The sequence below is a fragment of the Theobroma umbraticum genome, unplaced genomic scaffold, assembly GCF_002168275.2.
Source record: "Theobroma umbraticum cultivar Fairchild unplaced genomic scaffold, ASM216827v3 scaffold_86.0, whole genome shotgun sequence".
NCBI lineage: Eukaryota > Viridiplantae > Streptophyta > Magnoliopsida > Malvales > Malvaceae > Theobroma > Theobroma umbraticum.
Window position 1 is genome coordinate 323890 of NW_018397263.1, and position 16610 is coordinate 340499.

The following is a 16610-nucleotide window of genomic DNA, read 5'->3' on the forward strand; positions in this document are numbered from 1 at the left end:
TAGCTTTTGCATGAGGGTTAACTGTTTTATTCTCTTCTTTTCTTTTAAATGCTTGATATATATTTTGCTTTTTTATTTTTTTCACGGTTTTATTTTGTTACTTTAAAACAATAAAAGTGAATAGAAATGAAACGTTCATGACTTCGTTATGATAGGAATAATTTGATATGGTTTAGTTTTTTTTTCACTATCCTATCGTTTACATGTTTTAGGTGAATTGTCTAATCTTAATCGATATTGTATATCATTAATATTGATATTGCTATTTCGGTAGTATGAACGGTTTTTTATTTAATGATTTATATCATTTTGTGATATTTAATATATTTTTTCTTTATGCGAGAGGTTTGAATGTTTCTAACTTTTTTTAATTTGCAAAGTTTTCGACTATGGTCAAATAGATGAAAAAGAAACCTAAAAAAGAAAATGGGAGAGGAAGAACCTAATTTCACACAATTAATGTTGGACAACGACCAATGTGAATAGGTCCAAAAAGGTGAAGGCGTGGGAGAATGTAACATCATCCTGAAAGCATAAATCTTGCTAAATTAATGCAATTCTTAGAATTTTTATAGGAAAATTCTGTTTCTTTAATCCATGATATACACCACTTTCAGGCAAAATTATTATTATGTTTGATTAAATTTAATGATAAACTAAAAATATGTCAATAATTTCTAGTAGTCCAGGAAAATTCAGAAACCCTCTTGCGTACGGCAACTGTCTATTTACACCAAGTGTTCATCTCATCAATCTTGAGCCAATGATTCTGACTTTGAGATGAGTGCCCAAACTTTTAGTCCTTGACTTGGAAACCTTCAAGTGCTCCATTTGGGACTACTGGTTTTGATATATTATTGTCGTTTCTATAACTGTTATCATCCTTAATTATCTGTTGATTACAACAAAATTTGTTTTAGCTCATCAAATCCCATGGTAGGATCATGTTCTTGGGCTTCCCTTGTCTTCTGCATTGTCTTCTTCCCAGTTTTTGCTCAGCCTCAGCCCCCAAGTTTCATCTTGAATGGTTTCAATGGAAGTGAATCAAAGCTTACCCTTGAGGGAGCTTCTATTATCAGGCCTAGTGGCGCCCTGAAGCTCACGAACAAATCAAATTACGCTCTAGGCCATGCGTTCTATTCAGAATCGATACAGATGCTGGACAATAAGTCTTCACCTGATTCTCCCAAGGCTTCTTCTTTCAGCACTACTTTCGTGTTCTCTATTATACCTCCAAGCTCAGGGCGGGGAGGCCATGGCCTTGCTTTCATGTTGTCGCCTTCCAAGAAGTTCGCTGGAGCTGAAGCAGGTCACTACATGGGAATATTCAACCAGGAGAACGATGGTTTGTCCTCCAACCATGTTTTTGCAGTGGAATTCGATACTGTGAATGGATTGAACGATGATTCAGACAGTGAAGGAAATCATGTTGGGATAAACATCAATAGCATGTATTCCAATGAGACGGAACCAGCTGCTTATTTTATCAATAACACAAACCTAAAGGAGGATATGAAACTGGAGAGTGGAGATCCCATCCATGCTTGGATAGAATACGATGGAAATTTCGTGAACGTTACGATCTCTCCATTAAAGGTAGAGAAACCATCCAAGCCTCTCATTTCCCATCGCATTGACTTAACACCTTTGGTTGAGGAAACCATGTACGTTGGCTTTTCTGCATCCACGGGGGAAAAGTCAAGCTCACATTTCATCTTGGGATGGAGTTTCTCGACAGATGGAACAGCTCGCCAACTCAATGTTTCCCAACTTCCTGTGCCACCGCCAAAAGGAAAGGATGGATCTTCTTTTGATCCTCAAGTCATTGGTCTTATTGCTGCTTTATCCACCGTAACTGTTCTATTGTTGGGAATATTGATCTATTTTACGTTGTACAAAAGGAAGGGGAAGTCTGAGGAACTTGAAGATTGGGAGTTAGATTGTCCTCACCGGTTCCAGTACAAGGATCTCTATGCAGCAACTAGGGGTTTCAAAGACAGTGAGATTATTGGAGTTGGAGGGTTCGGTGCAGTCTACAAAGGTGTCTTGCTAACAACCGGAACTGAAGTAGCTGTCAAAAAGATAACTCAGAATTCAATCCAAGGTCTGAGAGAATTCGCAGCCGAGATCGAAAGCTTAGGAAGGTTAAGGCACAAGAATTTGGTTAATCTCCAAGGATGGTGTAAGCAAAAGAATGATCTTCTTCTGATCTATGATTACATCCCATATGGAAGCCTTCATTCTCTCCTCTTCAATCAGAAACAAGGCTTGGCGTTAAGCTGGGATCAAAGGTTCAACATCATCAAAGGCATTGCTGCTGGACTACTGTATCTGCATGAAGAATGGGAGTTGGTCGTAATCCACAGAGACGTGAAATCTAGCAATGTCCTGATAAATGCTGATATGAATGCGCGGTTGGGGGACTTCGGTCTTGCGAGATTGTATGATCATGGTACAGATTCGCACACGACAAACATCGTGGGCACAATTGGGTACATTGCACCTGAATTGGCTCGCAATGGTAAGGCCTCAACTAGGTCAGATGTTTTCGCATATGGGGTTTTGCTCCTGGAAGTAGTTTCTGGGAGAAAGCCAATTGATTCAAGAAACATCTTCCTGGTCGATTGGGTGATAGAGTGCCACAAAACTGGTCAAATTCTTGATGCAATGGATCCCAAGTTGAACTCGGGTTTTGTGATCGAAGAGGTGAGGTTGGTTCTCCTGTTGGGTCTTCTGTGTTCTCATCCAAAGCCTGAAGTTAGGCCTAGCATGAGAAAAGTCATGCGGTATCTCAACAGGGATGACCCTCTTCCCCTAATTGATTACTGGGAATCGTTTGATTCTCGAGATGAACTATACTTGAAGTTCTTGGAAGTAACTTCTGATTATACGATCACAAAATCTCATCCCTCATCTTCCACCAGCCCAAGCATCTCTTACAGTTCTGGCAGATAGATCTAAGCTTCAGAATCTTTTCTTTTGACTCATAATTTGTTAGGGTAGAAACTTGAAATCAACTATGGCATGTGATGGGGAAACTTCCACCCCAGCCTGGTTAGGATTTGTAAACACACAGGTTGGACATACTTCATATTGAAATTAGTCAATCTTTCGTTCTGCCACAAGTAAATGTGATTTCCAAGTGTTTACAGAATTAATATGATGATATCAAACTCCTCCATTTTAATCCTTTCCAATCTCTTTTTTTTCCTCTGCAAGGCATGGATTCGGAAACTGCAGAATCTATCCTAGAAATGTCCATAGATACGGATAAGTTGCTGACCATAGACACAAGACATGAGGTTGCCGAATAGAGTTGACTTAGAAAAACATGAGTATTTTACATTTTCTTTTTTTGCTAATTCTTTCTGTTAATTATAATTTTTTTATTACGTCAAATCGTCGTAACAAAATAAATTTTTCATTTTTCAAAGACTTGTAATTTCTCCATTCGTTTTTTCATCCATCTTTCGTTTTTAAAATATTTTAAATTGAAATTTATTTTTTTAAACACTTAATACTTTTTTATATTATAATTTTATTTTTTCTCAATTTTTTTATTTTTTTAATATTAAAAATCATTGATCTTTTATATTTATAAAAATAAAAAAATTTTACAGCAAGGCAACTGCATGAATATGAGTAAATTTTCATTGAAACATACATCGGGATAAGCATATTGGCTATATCTTCATTTGGAATTCATAAAATTATTTATTTCTTGTAAGTTCAAGTCAATGCCCTTGTTGATTTATTAAATAAATTTTAGTTTAATTTAATCTGCGTTTGACTTGAACTAATTTTTGATAAAAAATAATAAAATACTTATTTGAATTATTTCATTCCAAAAGCTATAGGTATTATTTTTAATTAGAATTAGTAATTCATGTTTTCGTGTCTTAATTGTATTGACACAATTAAGATACAAAACATGATAAAGTTAAATTCGAATACTATACAAATAATTATTCATATCAGCATTTGAAACATGTTTATGAATACATTTAATAACCATATAACACGACACGATTAATAAACATGATTAAACTATTAACATAATTTTTCTCTAATACAATTAACACGTTTAAAATGATTAACTTAAAATATTTTCAATTAAATATAATTTTGTTATCCAAATTTAAAATAAAAAATTATAAAAACAATTATAACAAAATAATAATAACATCAAATACAATAAAATTTAATATAAATAACATACATAAAATACATTATCATACTAAAAAAATTTATCAGTAATATTAAACGTATCACTTATACACGTTTAAATACGATAATATAATTAATACGATTAATTAAACATATTTAAATATATTTTAAACACGTTTAATCGTGTCAACACAAAACACAATAAATTTAAATCCAAACCTATTTAACTTTATATCTTTTTGTATCGTGTTATCGTGTTATGTCTAAATTACGAAATCTACTTCCAACCCCATTCCATAGGTTAATCATGCCTTGCTTTTAATTCCACTACTACTACTACAACGATATTTTCTATATTGAGAGCTAAGTGTTTTAATCTCTTTTTTATTTTTGAATGCTTGATAAATATTTTACTCTCTCTTTTTTTGTTTTATTTTTCTACCTTAAAACCATAATTAAGATATAATTTATGTCGATACTTTTATAAAAATAGAAATGAATAGAAGTAAAATGTTTGAACTTTTATTGATAAAAATAATTAAGTGTAGGTTTTTTTTAACGAATTTTATTATCTACATGTTTTAGATTATCTGTCTGATTGTAATCAGTATTGTAATATCATTTTAATACAAGAAAATGATAGAGGAATTGTCCTGAGAGATGGCATGGACAAAGACCATCATCCTGAAAGTACAAATTAATGCAATTCTTACCATTTTTTTCAGAAGATTCTATACAGTTCTTTAATCCACGATAAGCACGACTTTGAAACAAGAATATAATGTTTTATCAAATTCCATGATAAAATAAAAAACAGGTCAAAATAATTTTGTTTCCTGGCCAGGCCTGGAATGGAACTACAGCAACTAATTGTCTAACATGGCAAGGCGCCGTGCACTTCAGTTGTTGTGACCTCTATATGTGCACGCAATTGGAAAGAAAATGCAAGGGTTTGACAATAGAACACAGCTTTCAAGTTCTGGAATAAATAAACTCCACTAACTTCGTTTCGATTGGTCAGCAAGTTGAGGGACCAAGGGTTGGTTATACACAGAAACGAGAACAGAGAACAAAAATCAAAACCTCTCAACGGCTGTTGACCTTGCAGCTGGCGGATTAATTGAGCCAAGGCCTGAGCGGCTTCATCCCCAAATCACTCATATGCCTTTTCTTTCGGGACATGACTCAGGAAATTGCATGATGAAACAGTCAAGCAGCCTAGAGGGGCTGGAAAACTCAGAAAACTATCTATATCAACGTAGTTTTCGACATCCCTTTCTTCCCATGAGGATGGACGTGCTCTAACGAACAAGACACAGCTAGCGGTCTAAGTGCTTTCCACCCCAAATCAATAATGCCATTCTTTCTGACTTGGATCTCAGAAATTGGATGAAGATGAAATAGTCAAGCAGCCTAGAAGGACTGAAAAATCAAAACCATCCATGTCACGGTAGTTCTCAACATCACTTTGTTCCCATTTGCATGGACTTGCTTTAACCAACGTGATAATGATACACAGCGGTCTCACCACCATTTATCAGCCCAATTTAGCCTCTACCATAGATCATGTTCATTGACTTTGTGAACTCTACAGGGTCTCCTACATATATCTCCCTCAATATATTCTTGTTTGCATCCTCGTATGATTAATCTTGCAATTCTCAGAATCCCATGGCATCAGCAGCTTCTTTAACTCTATTTTTCTGCTTCTTCCCTCTACTAATTGCTCTAGCTCAATCTGTAGAATTCAACCTCCCTGGATTCAATGCAAGTGAAACAAATCTTACCAGAGAGGGCGCTTCTATCATCAAACCCACTGGTGTGCTTAGACTTACCAACAAAGCACAAAATGTTACAGGCAATGCATTCTATTATCAACCAATTCCAATGCTTGATGGATACCCTTCTGCCTGTCGGAATGCTTCTTCTTTTAGCACATCTTTTGTTTTCGATATAGTCCCATCAAGCCCAGGGCTAGGAGGCTACGGCTTGGCCTTCACATTATCTCCCTCTCCAAGTTTCCCCGGAGCTGGGACAGAACATTACCTGGGAATTTTCAACTCGGCAAATGATGGCAATGAGACCAACCATATCTTTGCAGTTGAATTTGATACCGTTAATGGGCACAACGAGAAGGATGACAGAAGAGGAAACCATGTTGGAATCAACATCAATAGCGTTAATTCAAGATTCTTAAAGGCCGCTACTTATTATGTCAATGGCACAAATGATGAAGATCTGGCTTTGGAAGGTGAGGGACCTATCCATGCTTGGATAGCATATGATGGAGTGCAGAAAGTTGTGAATGTAACAGTATGCCCTCTGGGAACAGAGAAACCAACCAAATCCCTTATATCTGAACCCGTCGACTTGACGTCGGTGGTCAAGGAAACAATGTATGTTGGCTTCTCCGCATCTACAGGGAGAAAATCAAGCTCTCATTACATCTTAGGATGGAGTTTTTCGACTAACGGTGAAGCGCCTGCCCTAAACACTTCTCAACTTCCTACAACACCAGTAGAGAAAAGCTCTTCCAAGTCTTTTGAACCCAAAATCACTGCGATTATTGCTGCTTTATCTGTTGTGACCGTGCTTCTGTTGGTATCATTGATCTCTTTGACATTGTACAGAAGGATGACGCGAGATGAAAACCTTGAAGCATGGGAGTTGGATTATCCTCACAGATTCAGCTACAAGGATCTTCACACAGCAACAAAGAGGTTTAAAGAGAGCGAGCTGATTGGCGTAGGTGGGTTTGGTGCAGTGTACAGAGGTGTGTTGCCCAGTAAAAGAAGTGAAGTTGCTGTCAAAAGAATTTCTCGGACCTCAGTTCAAGGAATGAGAGAGTTCGCAGCAGAGATCGAAAGCTTAGGAAGATTGAGGCACAAGCACTTGGTTAATCTCCAAGGATGGTGCAAGAAAAAGAATGATCTCCTTCTGGTCTACGATTACATCCCTAACGGAAGCCTCGACACACTACTGTTTAACCCGAAGGACAATTTCGTGTTGAGCTGGGCAAGACGGTTCGATATCATCAAAGGCATCGGAGCAGGGCTATTGTATTTGCATGAAGAATGGGAGCAAGTGGTCATCCACCGGGATGTAAAATCCAGCAATGTGATGATAGATGCTGAAATGAACGCCAGGCTGGGTGACTTCGGTCTTGCCAGGCTATATGATCATGGAACAGCATCGCATACCACCAACGTTGTTGGTACAATCGGATATATTGCACCTGAATTGGCTCGCAACGGGAAGGCCTCCACCAGCACAGACGTGTTTGCATACGGAGTTTTGCTTCACGAAATAGCCACCGGACGGAGGCCTACAGATTCAGGTAACTTCTTCCTGGTGGATTGGGTGATGGAATGCCGGCAAATGAGTCGAATCCTTGATGCAGCAGACCCTAAGTTGAACTCTAATTACGTGGTTGAGGAGATGGAGTTGATTCTGGAATTGGGTCTTCTTTGCTCTCATCAGAGACCAGGTTCTAGGCCAACCATGCGACAAGTGATGCAGTATCTCAACGAGGATGGTCCTCTTCCTTTCGTTGATGATGAACGCTCGACTGATTGTCAGAGCATTTTTGAGACAAATGCAAGCTCGACTGATTGTCAGAGCACTTTTGAGACAAATGCAAGAATCTTGGACGTGATTTCTAAAGATTCAATCTTGACATCACATAATTCGTCATCCATCGGCGCAATATCCTCTACTTCTATATCTGCCGGGAGATAATCTCGACCCGCGGCGGACCCTGCTGCTTCCCAAGGTCCACGGTGCTCTGCCCCAACCTAGTAGAATTTAGTTCTCTTTTAGTTTTGCTTGCCCTTTGCTTGTAATCTGCCATTTTTGTCAGTTTTTGTATACATTTTTTTTTTATTACTGATGCTCTACAACTGTATTCCTTCCAACCAATTATTGATTATTTAACAGAGCAAGGCTATGTAGATCCATTTGAAATAATTTAGAATCCAATTCTGTCAAAGAAAAAAAATGAAGTTCCAACAACTGAAAATTTATATCGAAAGACAAACCACCGGATTAGTGGATGCATTAGATAGACTGTTTCACAAGTTTTTTTACCACCTTCATTATGGGCCTCAAACAATGCCAGCATTTAACTTCGATTTTCTCTACCCAATGATAAGAAGCGGATTAAGAAAATCCTGAAAATCCAAAGCCCAAATCCGCAATAATGAATGGACAGATACATGTTGTAAACCCCCCTTTTGGTTCCCTAATGCCTTAAAAACCATTACCAGAACTAGAAGGAAAGCAGATTTAGAGCAAGGAAAAAGGACAGACCAAAATAACAACTTTACTCCAAAGGACTAGAACTTCTGCTTCATAAAACCATAACGCGTCCAATCATACCCTGGGTCCAACCTGCAGTCTCCTTGAGCTGCTCATCATCAGATTGGAGACATTCACCAAGAAATTCAGAATAGAATGCACAGTCTTTAAATAAGAGCTTTGTGTTTGTGTTGGAGCCAAGTGCATCTGCAAGATCACCCATGACCGCAACTGCAGCTTTTGTCACACTTTCATCCCTGCAATTCGTGTAAAAAGAAGTGTTTAGATGGACAAAACTAAAGGCATTAGCAGCATCAATGTACCAAAGAGGAAGAAAAGAGAAACAAAAAAACCTTTGTCTGTCTCTTGAGACCAACTCTATAAACTTCAAGAGATGTTGAGCGTAGGGCATCATCACATCAGGCTTCACGCTCTTAAAACCTTGAAGGATACCAGAATAAGCTTCAAAAATGCTACGTCTGAGCTGGTTCCCGTAATCCATCATCTCCTCATCAGCAGTTTCCAACTGGGCACAGATTTCGGCTGCTCCCTGCATCATGGGTAGAGCAAAGGGGACATACTTCTCAAAGTGCTCCCCTATTGCAAGACCAATGTCCCCAAAACAAGAGAATATGGGAGGCTTTACAGACCGGTGGAGTTCAGAACTAGCAAGATCCTTTAGAAGAAGGCCCATAATGCCATCACAGTATGGCAAGACCTTGTCATCCAAGGCACGGCAAATATCACCAACAACCCCAACCGTGATCGCACAAACCTGGTATTCCTCAAAATTCTGCAGACCCATCTCAAGATACTTATAGAACTCAGGCATATACTTCTCAAACTGAGGTCCAGTGGCATAAGCAAGTGCACCAATTGCAAGCATTGCTTCCTCATGCACAGTAGAGCTGCGGCAACCAAACACCCGAAGGAATAGAATCATGATCTGATCTGCAGCCTGAAGTATGATAGTTTTGGTTTCATCTGTACTGCTAAGTTTCTGGATGATAACCTGTAAGACACCACAAAGAGAGGCTTGCAAGTCCCCTTGCTTTTCCCTATCATCTGATGATACAATCTGAATATCCACAGTCTGACCCAATTTACTCATAATGACCGGTAATAGTTGTGCAATGATAGGAGATGTTTCTGCAATATTGGAACATCTCACAACTTCATTCAAGGTTTCATATGCAGAAGACCTGAGCTTCGAGTCACTGCCATCTGTACGATCAGCAGTTGCAATCAGACAACTAATTATCTCTGTGAGGTATGGTGACAGAACAGAGACACTTGGTCCTGCATCCTCGTAGCCCTGGACAAGGTAATAGATTGCCCCACAAACTTTCTCAGCTACATTGGGAGCATCCTTAATGCTCTCCAACAACACACCCACAACTCGTTTGAGATTCTCAGGTGAAATGACAGAAAACCCACTAGCTGGACTGTGCAGTAACTCAAAAATTCGACTAAGAGTCCAAGCAGTTGTGTCCTTCACATGGTTATTTCCATCCTTCATAGCAGTAAGCAGAAAATCCAATCCTGCCTGTACCAGTGGGGAGAGCTTCTCAATGGTTGGACCTTCAAGAATAGAGCCAAATGCATAAGTGGCTGCCTCTCTACAACGCCAATCTGGCTTCAAAATGTTAGATTCCACAAATGGCATTACAAGAGGTACTATAGCATCCCCAACGGTTCTGGCAACAAGACCTAGACATGTACCACCAGCCATGGATATGTTCCAGACTGTATCATCCTGGTCCTGATCCTCTTCCTGCTTCAGCAAAGTTTCCAACAAAAGAGGAACAAGAGATGATAGAGCCTTCTCTATGAAACGAGAATGTGGAGGTCCAGAGTCCCCACTTTCAGGAGTCTCAAACTCCTGGAGCTCTATCTCTTCATCACAAATGGAGCTCCAGAACTCAATTGCTTGGAGAGCCACAGTCTCCTCATCTCCTTTTACAGCATTTGATGTAAGCTCAAATAAGGTTTGCATGTAAGGCTCAAGCACCTCATAGTATGCTGATGCTATCGCAACAAGACACTCAAAAGCAGCCTGCCTGATTTCCACCTCTTTGGACATGGCTGTGTCACATACAACCTTCATGATGTAATTCCGCTCCATCTCATTCTCAAAGTTGGTCTGCGCAAACTCTAGAGCATTATATAAAGCCCTGGTTGCTGCAAGCCGAACTTCAGGGCTGTGTTCAGCTAGGTTCATCCCTTGAACAACAGCAGTGAGAACAGCATTGACTTCTTCTTGAACAAGGTCCTGATGAGATATCTCCTCACAAACATATCCAAGAGTTTCCAAGGTAGCCTGTTTCAAGGCTGCAGGCCTATCTTGCTGTGTCATATTGTTAAGCAATGATCCAATCAGCTCTGGCCACTGCTTCCGAGGAATCTCAATTGAAGCAATTTTCGCAACAACTTGAGCAGAAGTGTGCCTCGCCTCAGGAACAGATGAGCCAAGAGTCCTCAAGAGCAAGTCTTTGATTTGAGACTTAACAGAAATGTCAATTGCCATCCATTGTTGAACAAGTTGTTCCTTCCTAATAGCATCTTTAGCATCTAATGAATTCTTAAGCACAATACCAGCCAATCTACGGGATTCAACAGGTTTCTCATTATTTGCAAGCTCAACTGACAATGAAAGAAGGAAAACAGGCAGGTTCTGCTCTTGGAACTGTCTCAGATTACCCTCTGCCTCTGTCCGGACTTTTGCATCCGCTGATTGCGCAGCCAGCAGAAACTGAGTGATCTCCATAGCCATTTTAACAACACTACAACTTTGAACATAAAACACTGATCAGATATCATGACTATGATACAAATCAATTCATAAGAGATTGTAGCATGTTATAGTTGGGCAAAAATTAACAAGTAACAAGAATGGCTGGAGGAGAAATTGATGAGATGAATTCATCTTAACCACACAAGCCATCTAACAAACACAGACAAACATTTACTAGGTACAATCAACATCGATGAATCTTGTAGCTTGATTTATTTAATTAATCAGAACTAGTGAAACCATGTATATTAAATTGCAATAAAATCCCCATGCAGATAACAAGGATATTGTTGAAATTTCCAAGTACATGCAGTAATTTATGTGTCCAAAGGCAATCTAGCAAACCATTATAGCTTTACAGATGTATTGTTACATCATTTGCTTTCTAAGCTCAACGTAAATGAAGGAAATTAGAGCATTGCTCTTTCCTTGGGGTCTCTGATATAAACCCCAAAGTCACTCAATTCTCCTTCCCTGTCCATTCTCAGAAACCAAACAAAGTTTTCAGCTCAAAACAAATACTCAGAACATAACCAAAAAACGGCTAATTTCATTCCTTTTCAAATAGCAGAAAACAGAGGGAAACTAAAGGAAACAACCAAACAGGAAAACTAAACAAACAGACAAATAAACTAACAAAAAAAACAAGCAGAACGAGATCCGTAACTTCAGAAATGGAAAACAAAAAGAAAAAAAAAACTGAAACCCTGACCGTTAATGCTGGAAATGCAAAACCCTAAGAAAAACCCAGTGAGGTAGAGGCAAAAACCTTAGATCTGAACAAAAATTAAAAGGCATAGTGAAGATTTGATACCTCGAATCAGTCTCCGACGAACCAGAGAGTTTCAAAAATCAACAACCCCCCACAGAGAAGAGGAAAACTTAGGGTTTCTCTCTCTCTCTCCAGAAACCTCACTTCCTGGTATTTGTTTCTTCAAAAATTGTTGGGCTAAGCTTGGGAGAACTGAGAAGAAAAGGGAAAAGAAGGAGAGACAGAAAGAGGAAAGAGAATCGGCGATTAGAGTAAGGAAGGTTTGGATTGGAGATATTGAAGAAATGGTTTTGAACATATATAAATTAATTTCGAATGATGGGAAGGAAGCGGGAGGGAGGGTCTCAATGTGAAAAAACAAAACCGACCCAACGGGCAGCGTGGCTCCTAGCCTGCCCGTCAGTGCCCGGGATCACCCAACCCCAAAACCCTAGATTTTTGAAATCTCCCACGTGCGATGCTCCCCCCAAACGTGCGAATTTAATTTTGGATTCGTATTGTTCCTGGGCCCATGGGCTTGGATAGGCTGTAGCCTGCTTTACATGGGCTTTGAAGTCCACTAAATGCCAATTGTCCTGATTTTCTTTTTTATTAAAATTATAAATTAGAAGTAATTATTTGATCGATTCGATCGGTTCGGTTTCATAATTTCAAAAGCGAATTAATTGAATTCTCATCAAAATTAATCAAAATTGATCAAATTATAATTAAAAATTAAAAACAATAAAAATCAACTTATCTCGAACGATTCGATCAATTATTTCAATTTTAGTTATATTTTAAAAATATTAATACTATTTATACAAATAAAAACATATTTTAAAAAAATTATTCAATATTTTAATTTAATAATAACCTTTACTTTGAGAAGGAAAAATTAGTCAATATTTTATTTTTATATATGTATAGTAATAATGAAGTTTAATTTTGGATGGCTGTATGACCATTAATGGCTTCAAAGGTGCATCTAATCATTGAGAATGATATGCTTATAAAATCCATATTTATGGAGTCGTGCAATGGAGGCAGGAGTCTAATTAATGCTGTCTAAAGTGATATCTGATGTTTTAATTTCACTGTTTTATATTAAATAGATGATTGGCTTCATTTATATTTAGGATTTGATATATTGATCAATTTTATTGAGTTAAATGTTGGGGTAGAATGTCTGTGAATGCCAATAATGTACCAATCTCATGTATTAATATATTCAGATACATTTTAATAAAAGATCATTAAGCAATTATTACTACATAACTAATGTTTGAGTACGTCTATGAACAAATGTTCGGATAGGACATTTGTGAATGTGCCGATCTCATGCAAGGATCATTATTACTAAACCAGATGTTCGGGTACATCTGTAAACGCTAATAATTATGTATTAATCTTGTATAATAAGATTTTTGCATTTTAAGCCTAATCTAATACTAGAAGAGTATCATTTGTTTATATGCTTTATTACGTATGGGAAGTAGAGGAAGAGCATAAACAATGCAAGCAAAACTGAGACAGAAAGAAGAATGTTTCATTTCCACTAGGATTTCATGCAGTATATATATATATCTATACATAGGAAACCTCTTTTATTTACATCTCCATTCTCCAGAAGGGGCAACAATTGATGAAAACAGTTTCTTCTGCTTTGAACTAGTTGGTTTTGCGATGATAGACCTTTCCTTGATTGGACTTTTTACACCACACAGCTTGTGCTTCATACGCCATGGCAGCAAGATTTCCAGGCCGCAACCCTTTGGGGAAGAGAATGGTCGCTTTATCACTGCTTGGGAAACACATGGCGACTCTGAGTAATTGCAGAGATAAGGAAGCTTTGTTTTCAACGACGTGTTCATAGCAGATGATGCAGCCAAAGCTGTGGCGTCAGGAAGAAACCGCTCGATTATGAAGTTCGGAGATGGGCAATCACTGTGATCTAAGCTCTCCAGGTTTAACCCTTCTAAGTCACTAGGCTCTAAGCTCTTTGATTTTAACCCGTCTGATGATCCACGAAACTTTTCTGCTTTCTCAACAATGTCTATTGCTTGTGTAAGTGACAAAACTTCCATAGCATCCGAGAAAACATCATCGTTGTCGTCATCGTCGTAGTCATCCACATCAGCATCACAGCTTTCATCATGGTCATGATTGTGATCCTGACAGGCTTCTTCTGGCGGACGCCATCTGCTCGGTGGGAGTTTAGGACGAGGCGTTTCTGCGTCATCTACGTTGTTACTTCCATCCAAGTTCTTGGGCTTTCCTGGAGCCTGTTCCCAGCAGAATGGAATCCCATTGCTTGAATCTTTGCATCCCCCCTGGGAATTCGTACAAGACAGTTTATCAGCAATGTGACCACCTGCAGGTCGCCTTGTTGACAAGAGTGGTGCATTGAAGTTCAGCTTCCTGGGGCGTTTCTTTTCCATTGCTTCATTCATTCCTTCTCCCATATAGAGAAATATCATTCCTAGTAAGTGAAACGATTCAGTGGAGTAGGTGGGGAAAAAAAGGGCCTAGGTGACTTGAGATGCATATGAATGAATGAACGAAGAAATAATAAAAGGAGTGGTTGTGAGAAATAATTGTAAAGCAGCTGAAACTATGGGGATCTCGTGCAGTGTACTGAAAACCGATGTTTTCACTTTATGATGCTCACAGGTTGGGTGGAAAAGACCCTTCTATGAAAGTGAACCAAGAGGTTAATTAACCATTTGCTGGAATCATCCAAAAACCATGTGGCAGAAGTGGTGCCCTACGTCCAATGTTGCCCAGTTCCAACTTTGGACAGATGGAAACCGACTTACCATGAATTATCATATGGTGTGTAATGGTTAACATGGACATTAATCAATTCAACGTGCTTTAAGTTTCCAACTTTAGGGTGTCTCCAATATAACTGTTTGAAAGAAACCCTTTGAAGCGAAAAATTTCACGCTGGAAGAACAATACAGGATGAGAAGAGGTAGAATACATAAGGTACAGCAAAAAAGCCAACAAAGTGTAAAATCTCTTAGACTGGACAGACTTCTGCAGTTTCATTTACATGTTCCTTTTGGCTGTAGCATTGGCATCGCCCCTGACGGAGAAATACAGAGGGCAGTAGCAGCATCAGCCGCATGCCTGGACTATTTATATCATTGATTGGTTCAATCCTTGACACAGAAAACAAATATTTACAAGCTATCTTTTGCTAGTTTCCCTTTTTTCCTTTTCCTTTTAAACCATACACTTTCCTTCTTCTTTCCTCCTGAGTTCCATTTCACCCAAAGGCCTAGGCGGTGCTTCGGAATTTTCCAGAGACAAAATCCAAAAAACTAATGGTGCCCTTGTAATTGAACAAAAATATTTGAAAGAAAAAGGGTGGCAACAATCTGGTTACCAACTGCAGACGATGAAGAGAGGAATGATTATGGGCATCTGATTCTCTCACTTCCGTTCTTTAACCTGATCACGAACTTTATTATATAGCTCAAGAGTATCAGTATGGTTGGGATCAAGACAAAGGGCTGCTTCACAATCTCTAACTGCAGATATATAATCACCCATTGAATCGTGGAAGGCAGCTCGAAGATGTAGTAGCTGCAGGTCTGGCTTGAAAGCTAATGCTTTTGTGAGCTCTGCTATAGCTTCATTTTCTTTGTGATCATCCATTAGAACTGGAAGGGCAGAAACTTCATGTTAGAGGCTGAAAAAAAGCTAGCCCAATAGAACATATGTTCTGAGTATTCAGAACCAAATTAAAAATCACAGAAATAACAATTGAGAACAAATAACAAGCAGTTATGACACTAAAGCTAAATTTCACTAATTTCCACTAATACCTTTTTCTTGTCTTTCTTTTCTGATTGATAACATTTGAACATTTTACAGGATAGATAATTATTAACAACATTGCCATTAAGATAAGTTAACAGTATTAGGGGCAGAAATTCTCCTAGTCACTCATACTAGATGTCCTGCTCATCAAAGCACCTCATTATCAAGATGGATATACTTTTACAGAATGACAGATAAGAAGCAAGACAAACTATGAAGGAAGTTTCTTCATTTTATTTCTTAAATCTGAGAATTGCAAACGCTAAGCTTTTGCTCCAACAACAAATCCAGGAAAATGAAATCTCATGGAAAAGGAGTTTACTCTTACAACATGAAAAGATCAAGGCTTCCATATGACCAAAGATACAGCAATGAAACCATGAGCTGGCAGCAGATGGAAATTGAGGAGCTTAAAAAAGGTAAACAAGATCTAAAACCACGGGCAAATTGATTCACTCAATCTACACATGCAATAGAATAAACTAATTGTCTATTGAGTTGAGGTTGACCATTACAGCTAATGACAATCTACAAACTTAAGATAGCGTTTGGTACTTTACAATACAATGTGATTACAGGTAATGTGATTGCAGGGAAAATAACATAACAGTGTTTAGTATACAAGTAAAATAATGATTAAAATGCATGAAAGATAACATTACAGTGTTTGGTTTATAAATACTTTGCTAGGTATGTATTGTTAATTTTCAAAATTACTCCTATTTATTAAAATGCAAGTTTAATATACTTATATTTTTTATTGTTAATTTT

The 16610-nt window shown here is 38.1% G+C and overlaps 3 protein-coding genes and 1 pseudogene across 4 annotated transcripts; 2 read left to right on the forward strand and 2 right to left on the reverse strand.

Annotated features, from left to right (window-relative positions):
* The first annotated feature begins 775 nt into the window (after nt 1–775).
* On the forward strand, nt 776–3115 carry LOC110420135 (lectin-domain containing receptor kinase VI.3-like). Its single transcript, XM_021433328.1, has one exon. The coding sequence runs from the start codon at nt 934–936 to the stop codon at nt 2953–2955; it is 2022 nt and encodes a 673-aa protein (XP_021289003.1). The 5' UTR covers nt 776–933; the 3' UTR covers nt 2956–3115.
* Nucleotides 3116–5318: 2203 nt separating this feature from the next.
* On the forward strand, nt 5319–8057 carry LOC110420205 (putative L-type lectin-domain containing receptor kinase VI.1 pseudogene; annotated as a pseudogene).
* Nucleotides 8058–8169: 112 nt separating this feature from the next.
* LOC110420204 (ARM repeat superfamily protein) lies at nt 8170–12411 on the reverse strand. Of its 2 annotated transcripts, none has more exons than XM_021433433.2 (3): nt 12072–12411; nt 8817–11246; nt 8170–8720 (listed from the first exon to the last, which is right to left on the reverse strand). In XM_021433433.2, the coding sequence occupies exons 2-3, from the start codon at nt 11234–11236 to the stop codon at nt 8516–8518; spliced, it is 2625 nt and encodes an 874-aa protein (XP_021289108.1). In that variant the 5' UTR covers nt 11237–11246; nt 12072–12411; the 3' UTR covers nt 8170–8515. The 2 variants fall into 2 exon arrangements, with proteins under 2 accessions (XP_021289108.1, XP_021289107.1); XM_021433432.2 differs by having other exon boundaries at nt 8817–11252; nt 12072–12410.
* Nucleotides 12412–13575: 1164 nt separating this feature from the next.
* LOC110420443 (uncharacterized) lies at nt 13576–16604 on the reverse strand. Its single transcript, XM_021433756.1, has one exon. It carries the CDS (start codon nt 14486–14488, stop codon nt 13616–13618), a length of 873 nt encoding a protein of 290 aa, XP_021289431.1. The 5' UTR covers nt 14489–16604; the 3' UTR covers nt 13576–13615.
* Between the last annotated feature and the right edge of the window lie 6 nt (nt 16605–16610).

Excerpts from the sequence above, each read along its gene's own strand:
- LOC110420135 (XM_021433328.1), top strand. The coding sequence starts at position 934 with ATGGTAGGATCATGTTCTTGGGCTTCCCTTGTCTTCTGCATTGTCTTC.
- LOC110420204 (XM_021433433.2), bottom strand. The coding sequence starts at position 11,236 with ATGGCTATGGAGATCACTCAGTTTCTGCTGGCTGCGCAATCAGCGGAT. Across the intron at positions 8,721-8,816 it reads GTCTCAAGAGACAGACAAAG|GGATGAAAGTGTGACAAAAG; the intron begins GTTTTTTTGTTT and ends CACGAATTGCAG.
- LOC110420443 (XM_021433756.1), bottom strand. The coding sequence starts at position 14,488 with ATGATATTTCTCTATATGGGAGAAGGAATGAATGAAGCAATGGAAAAG.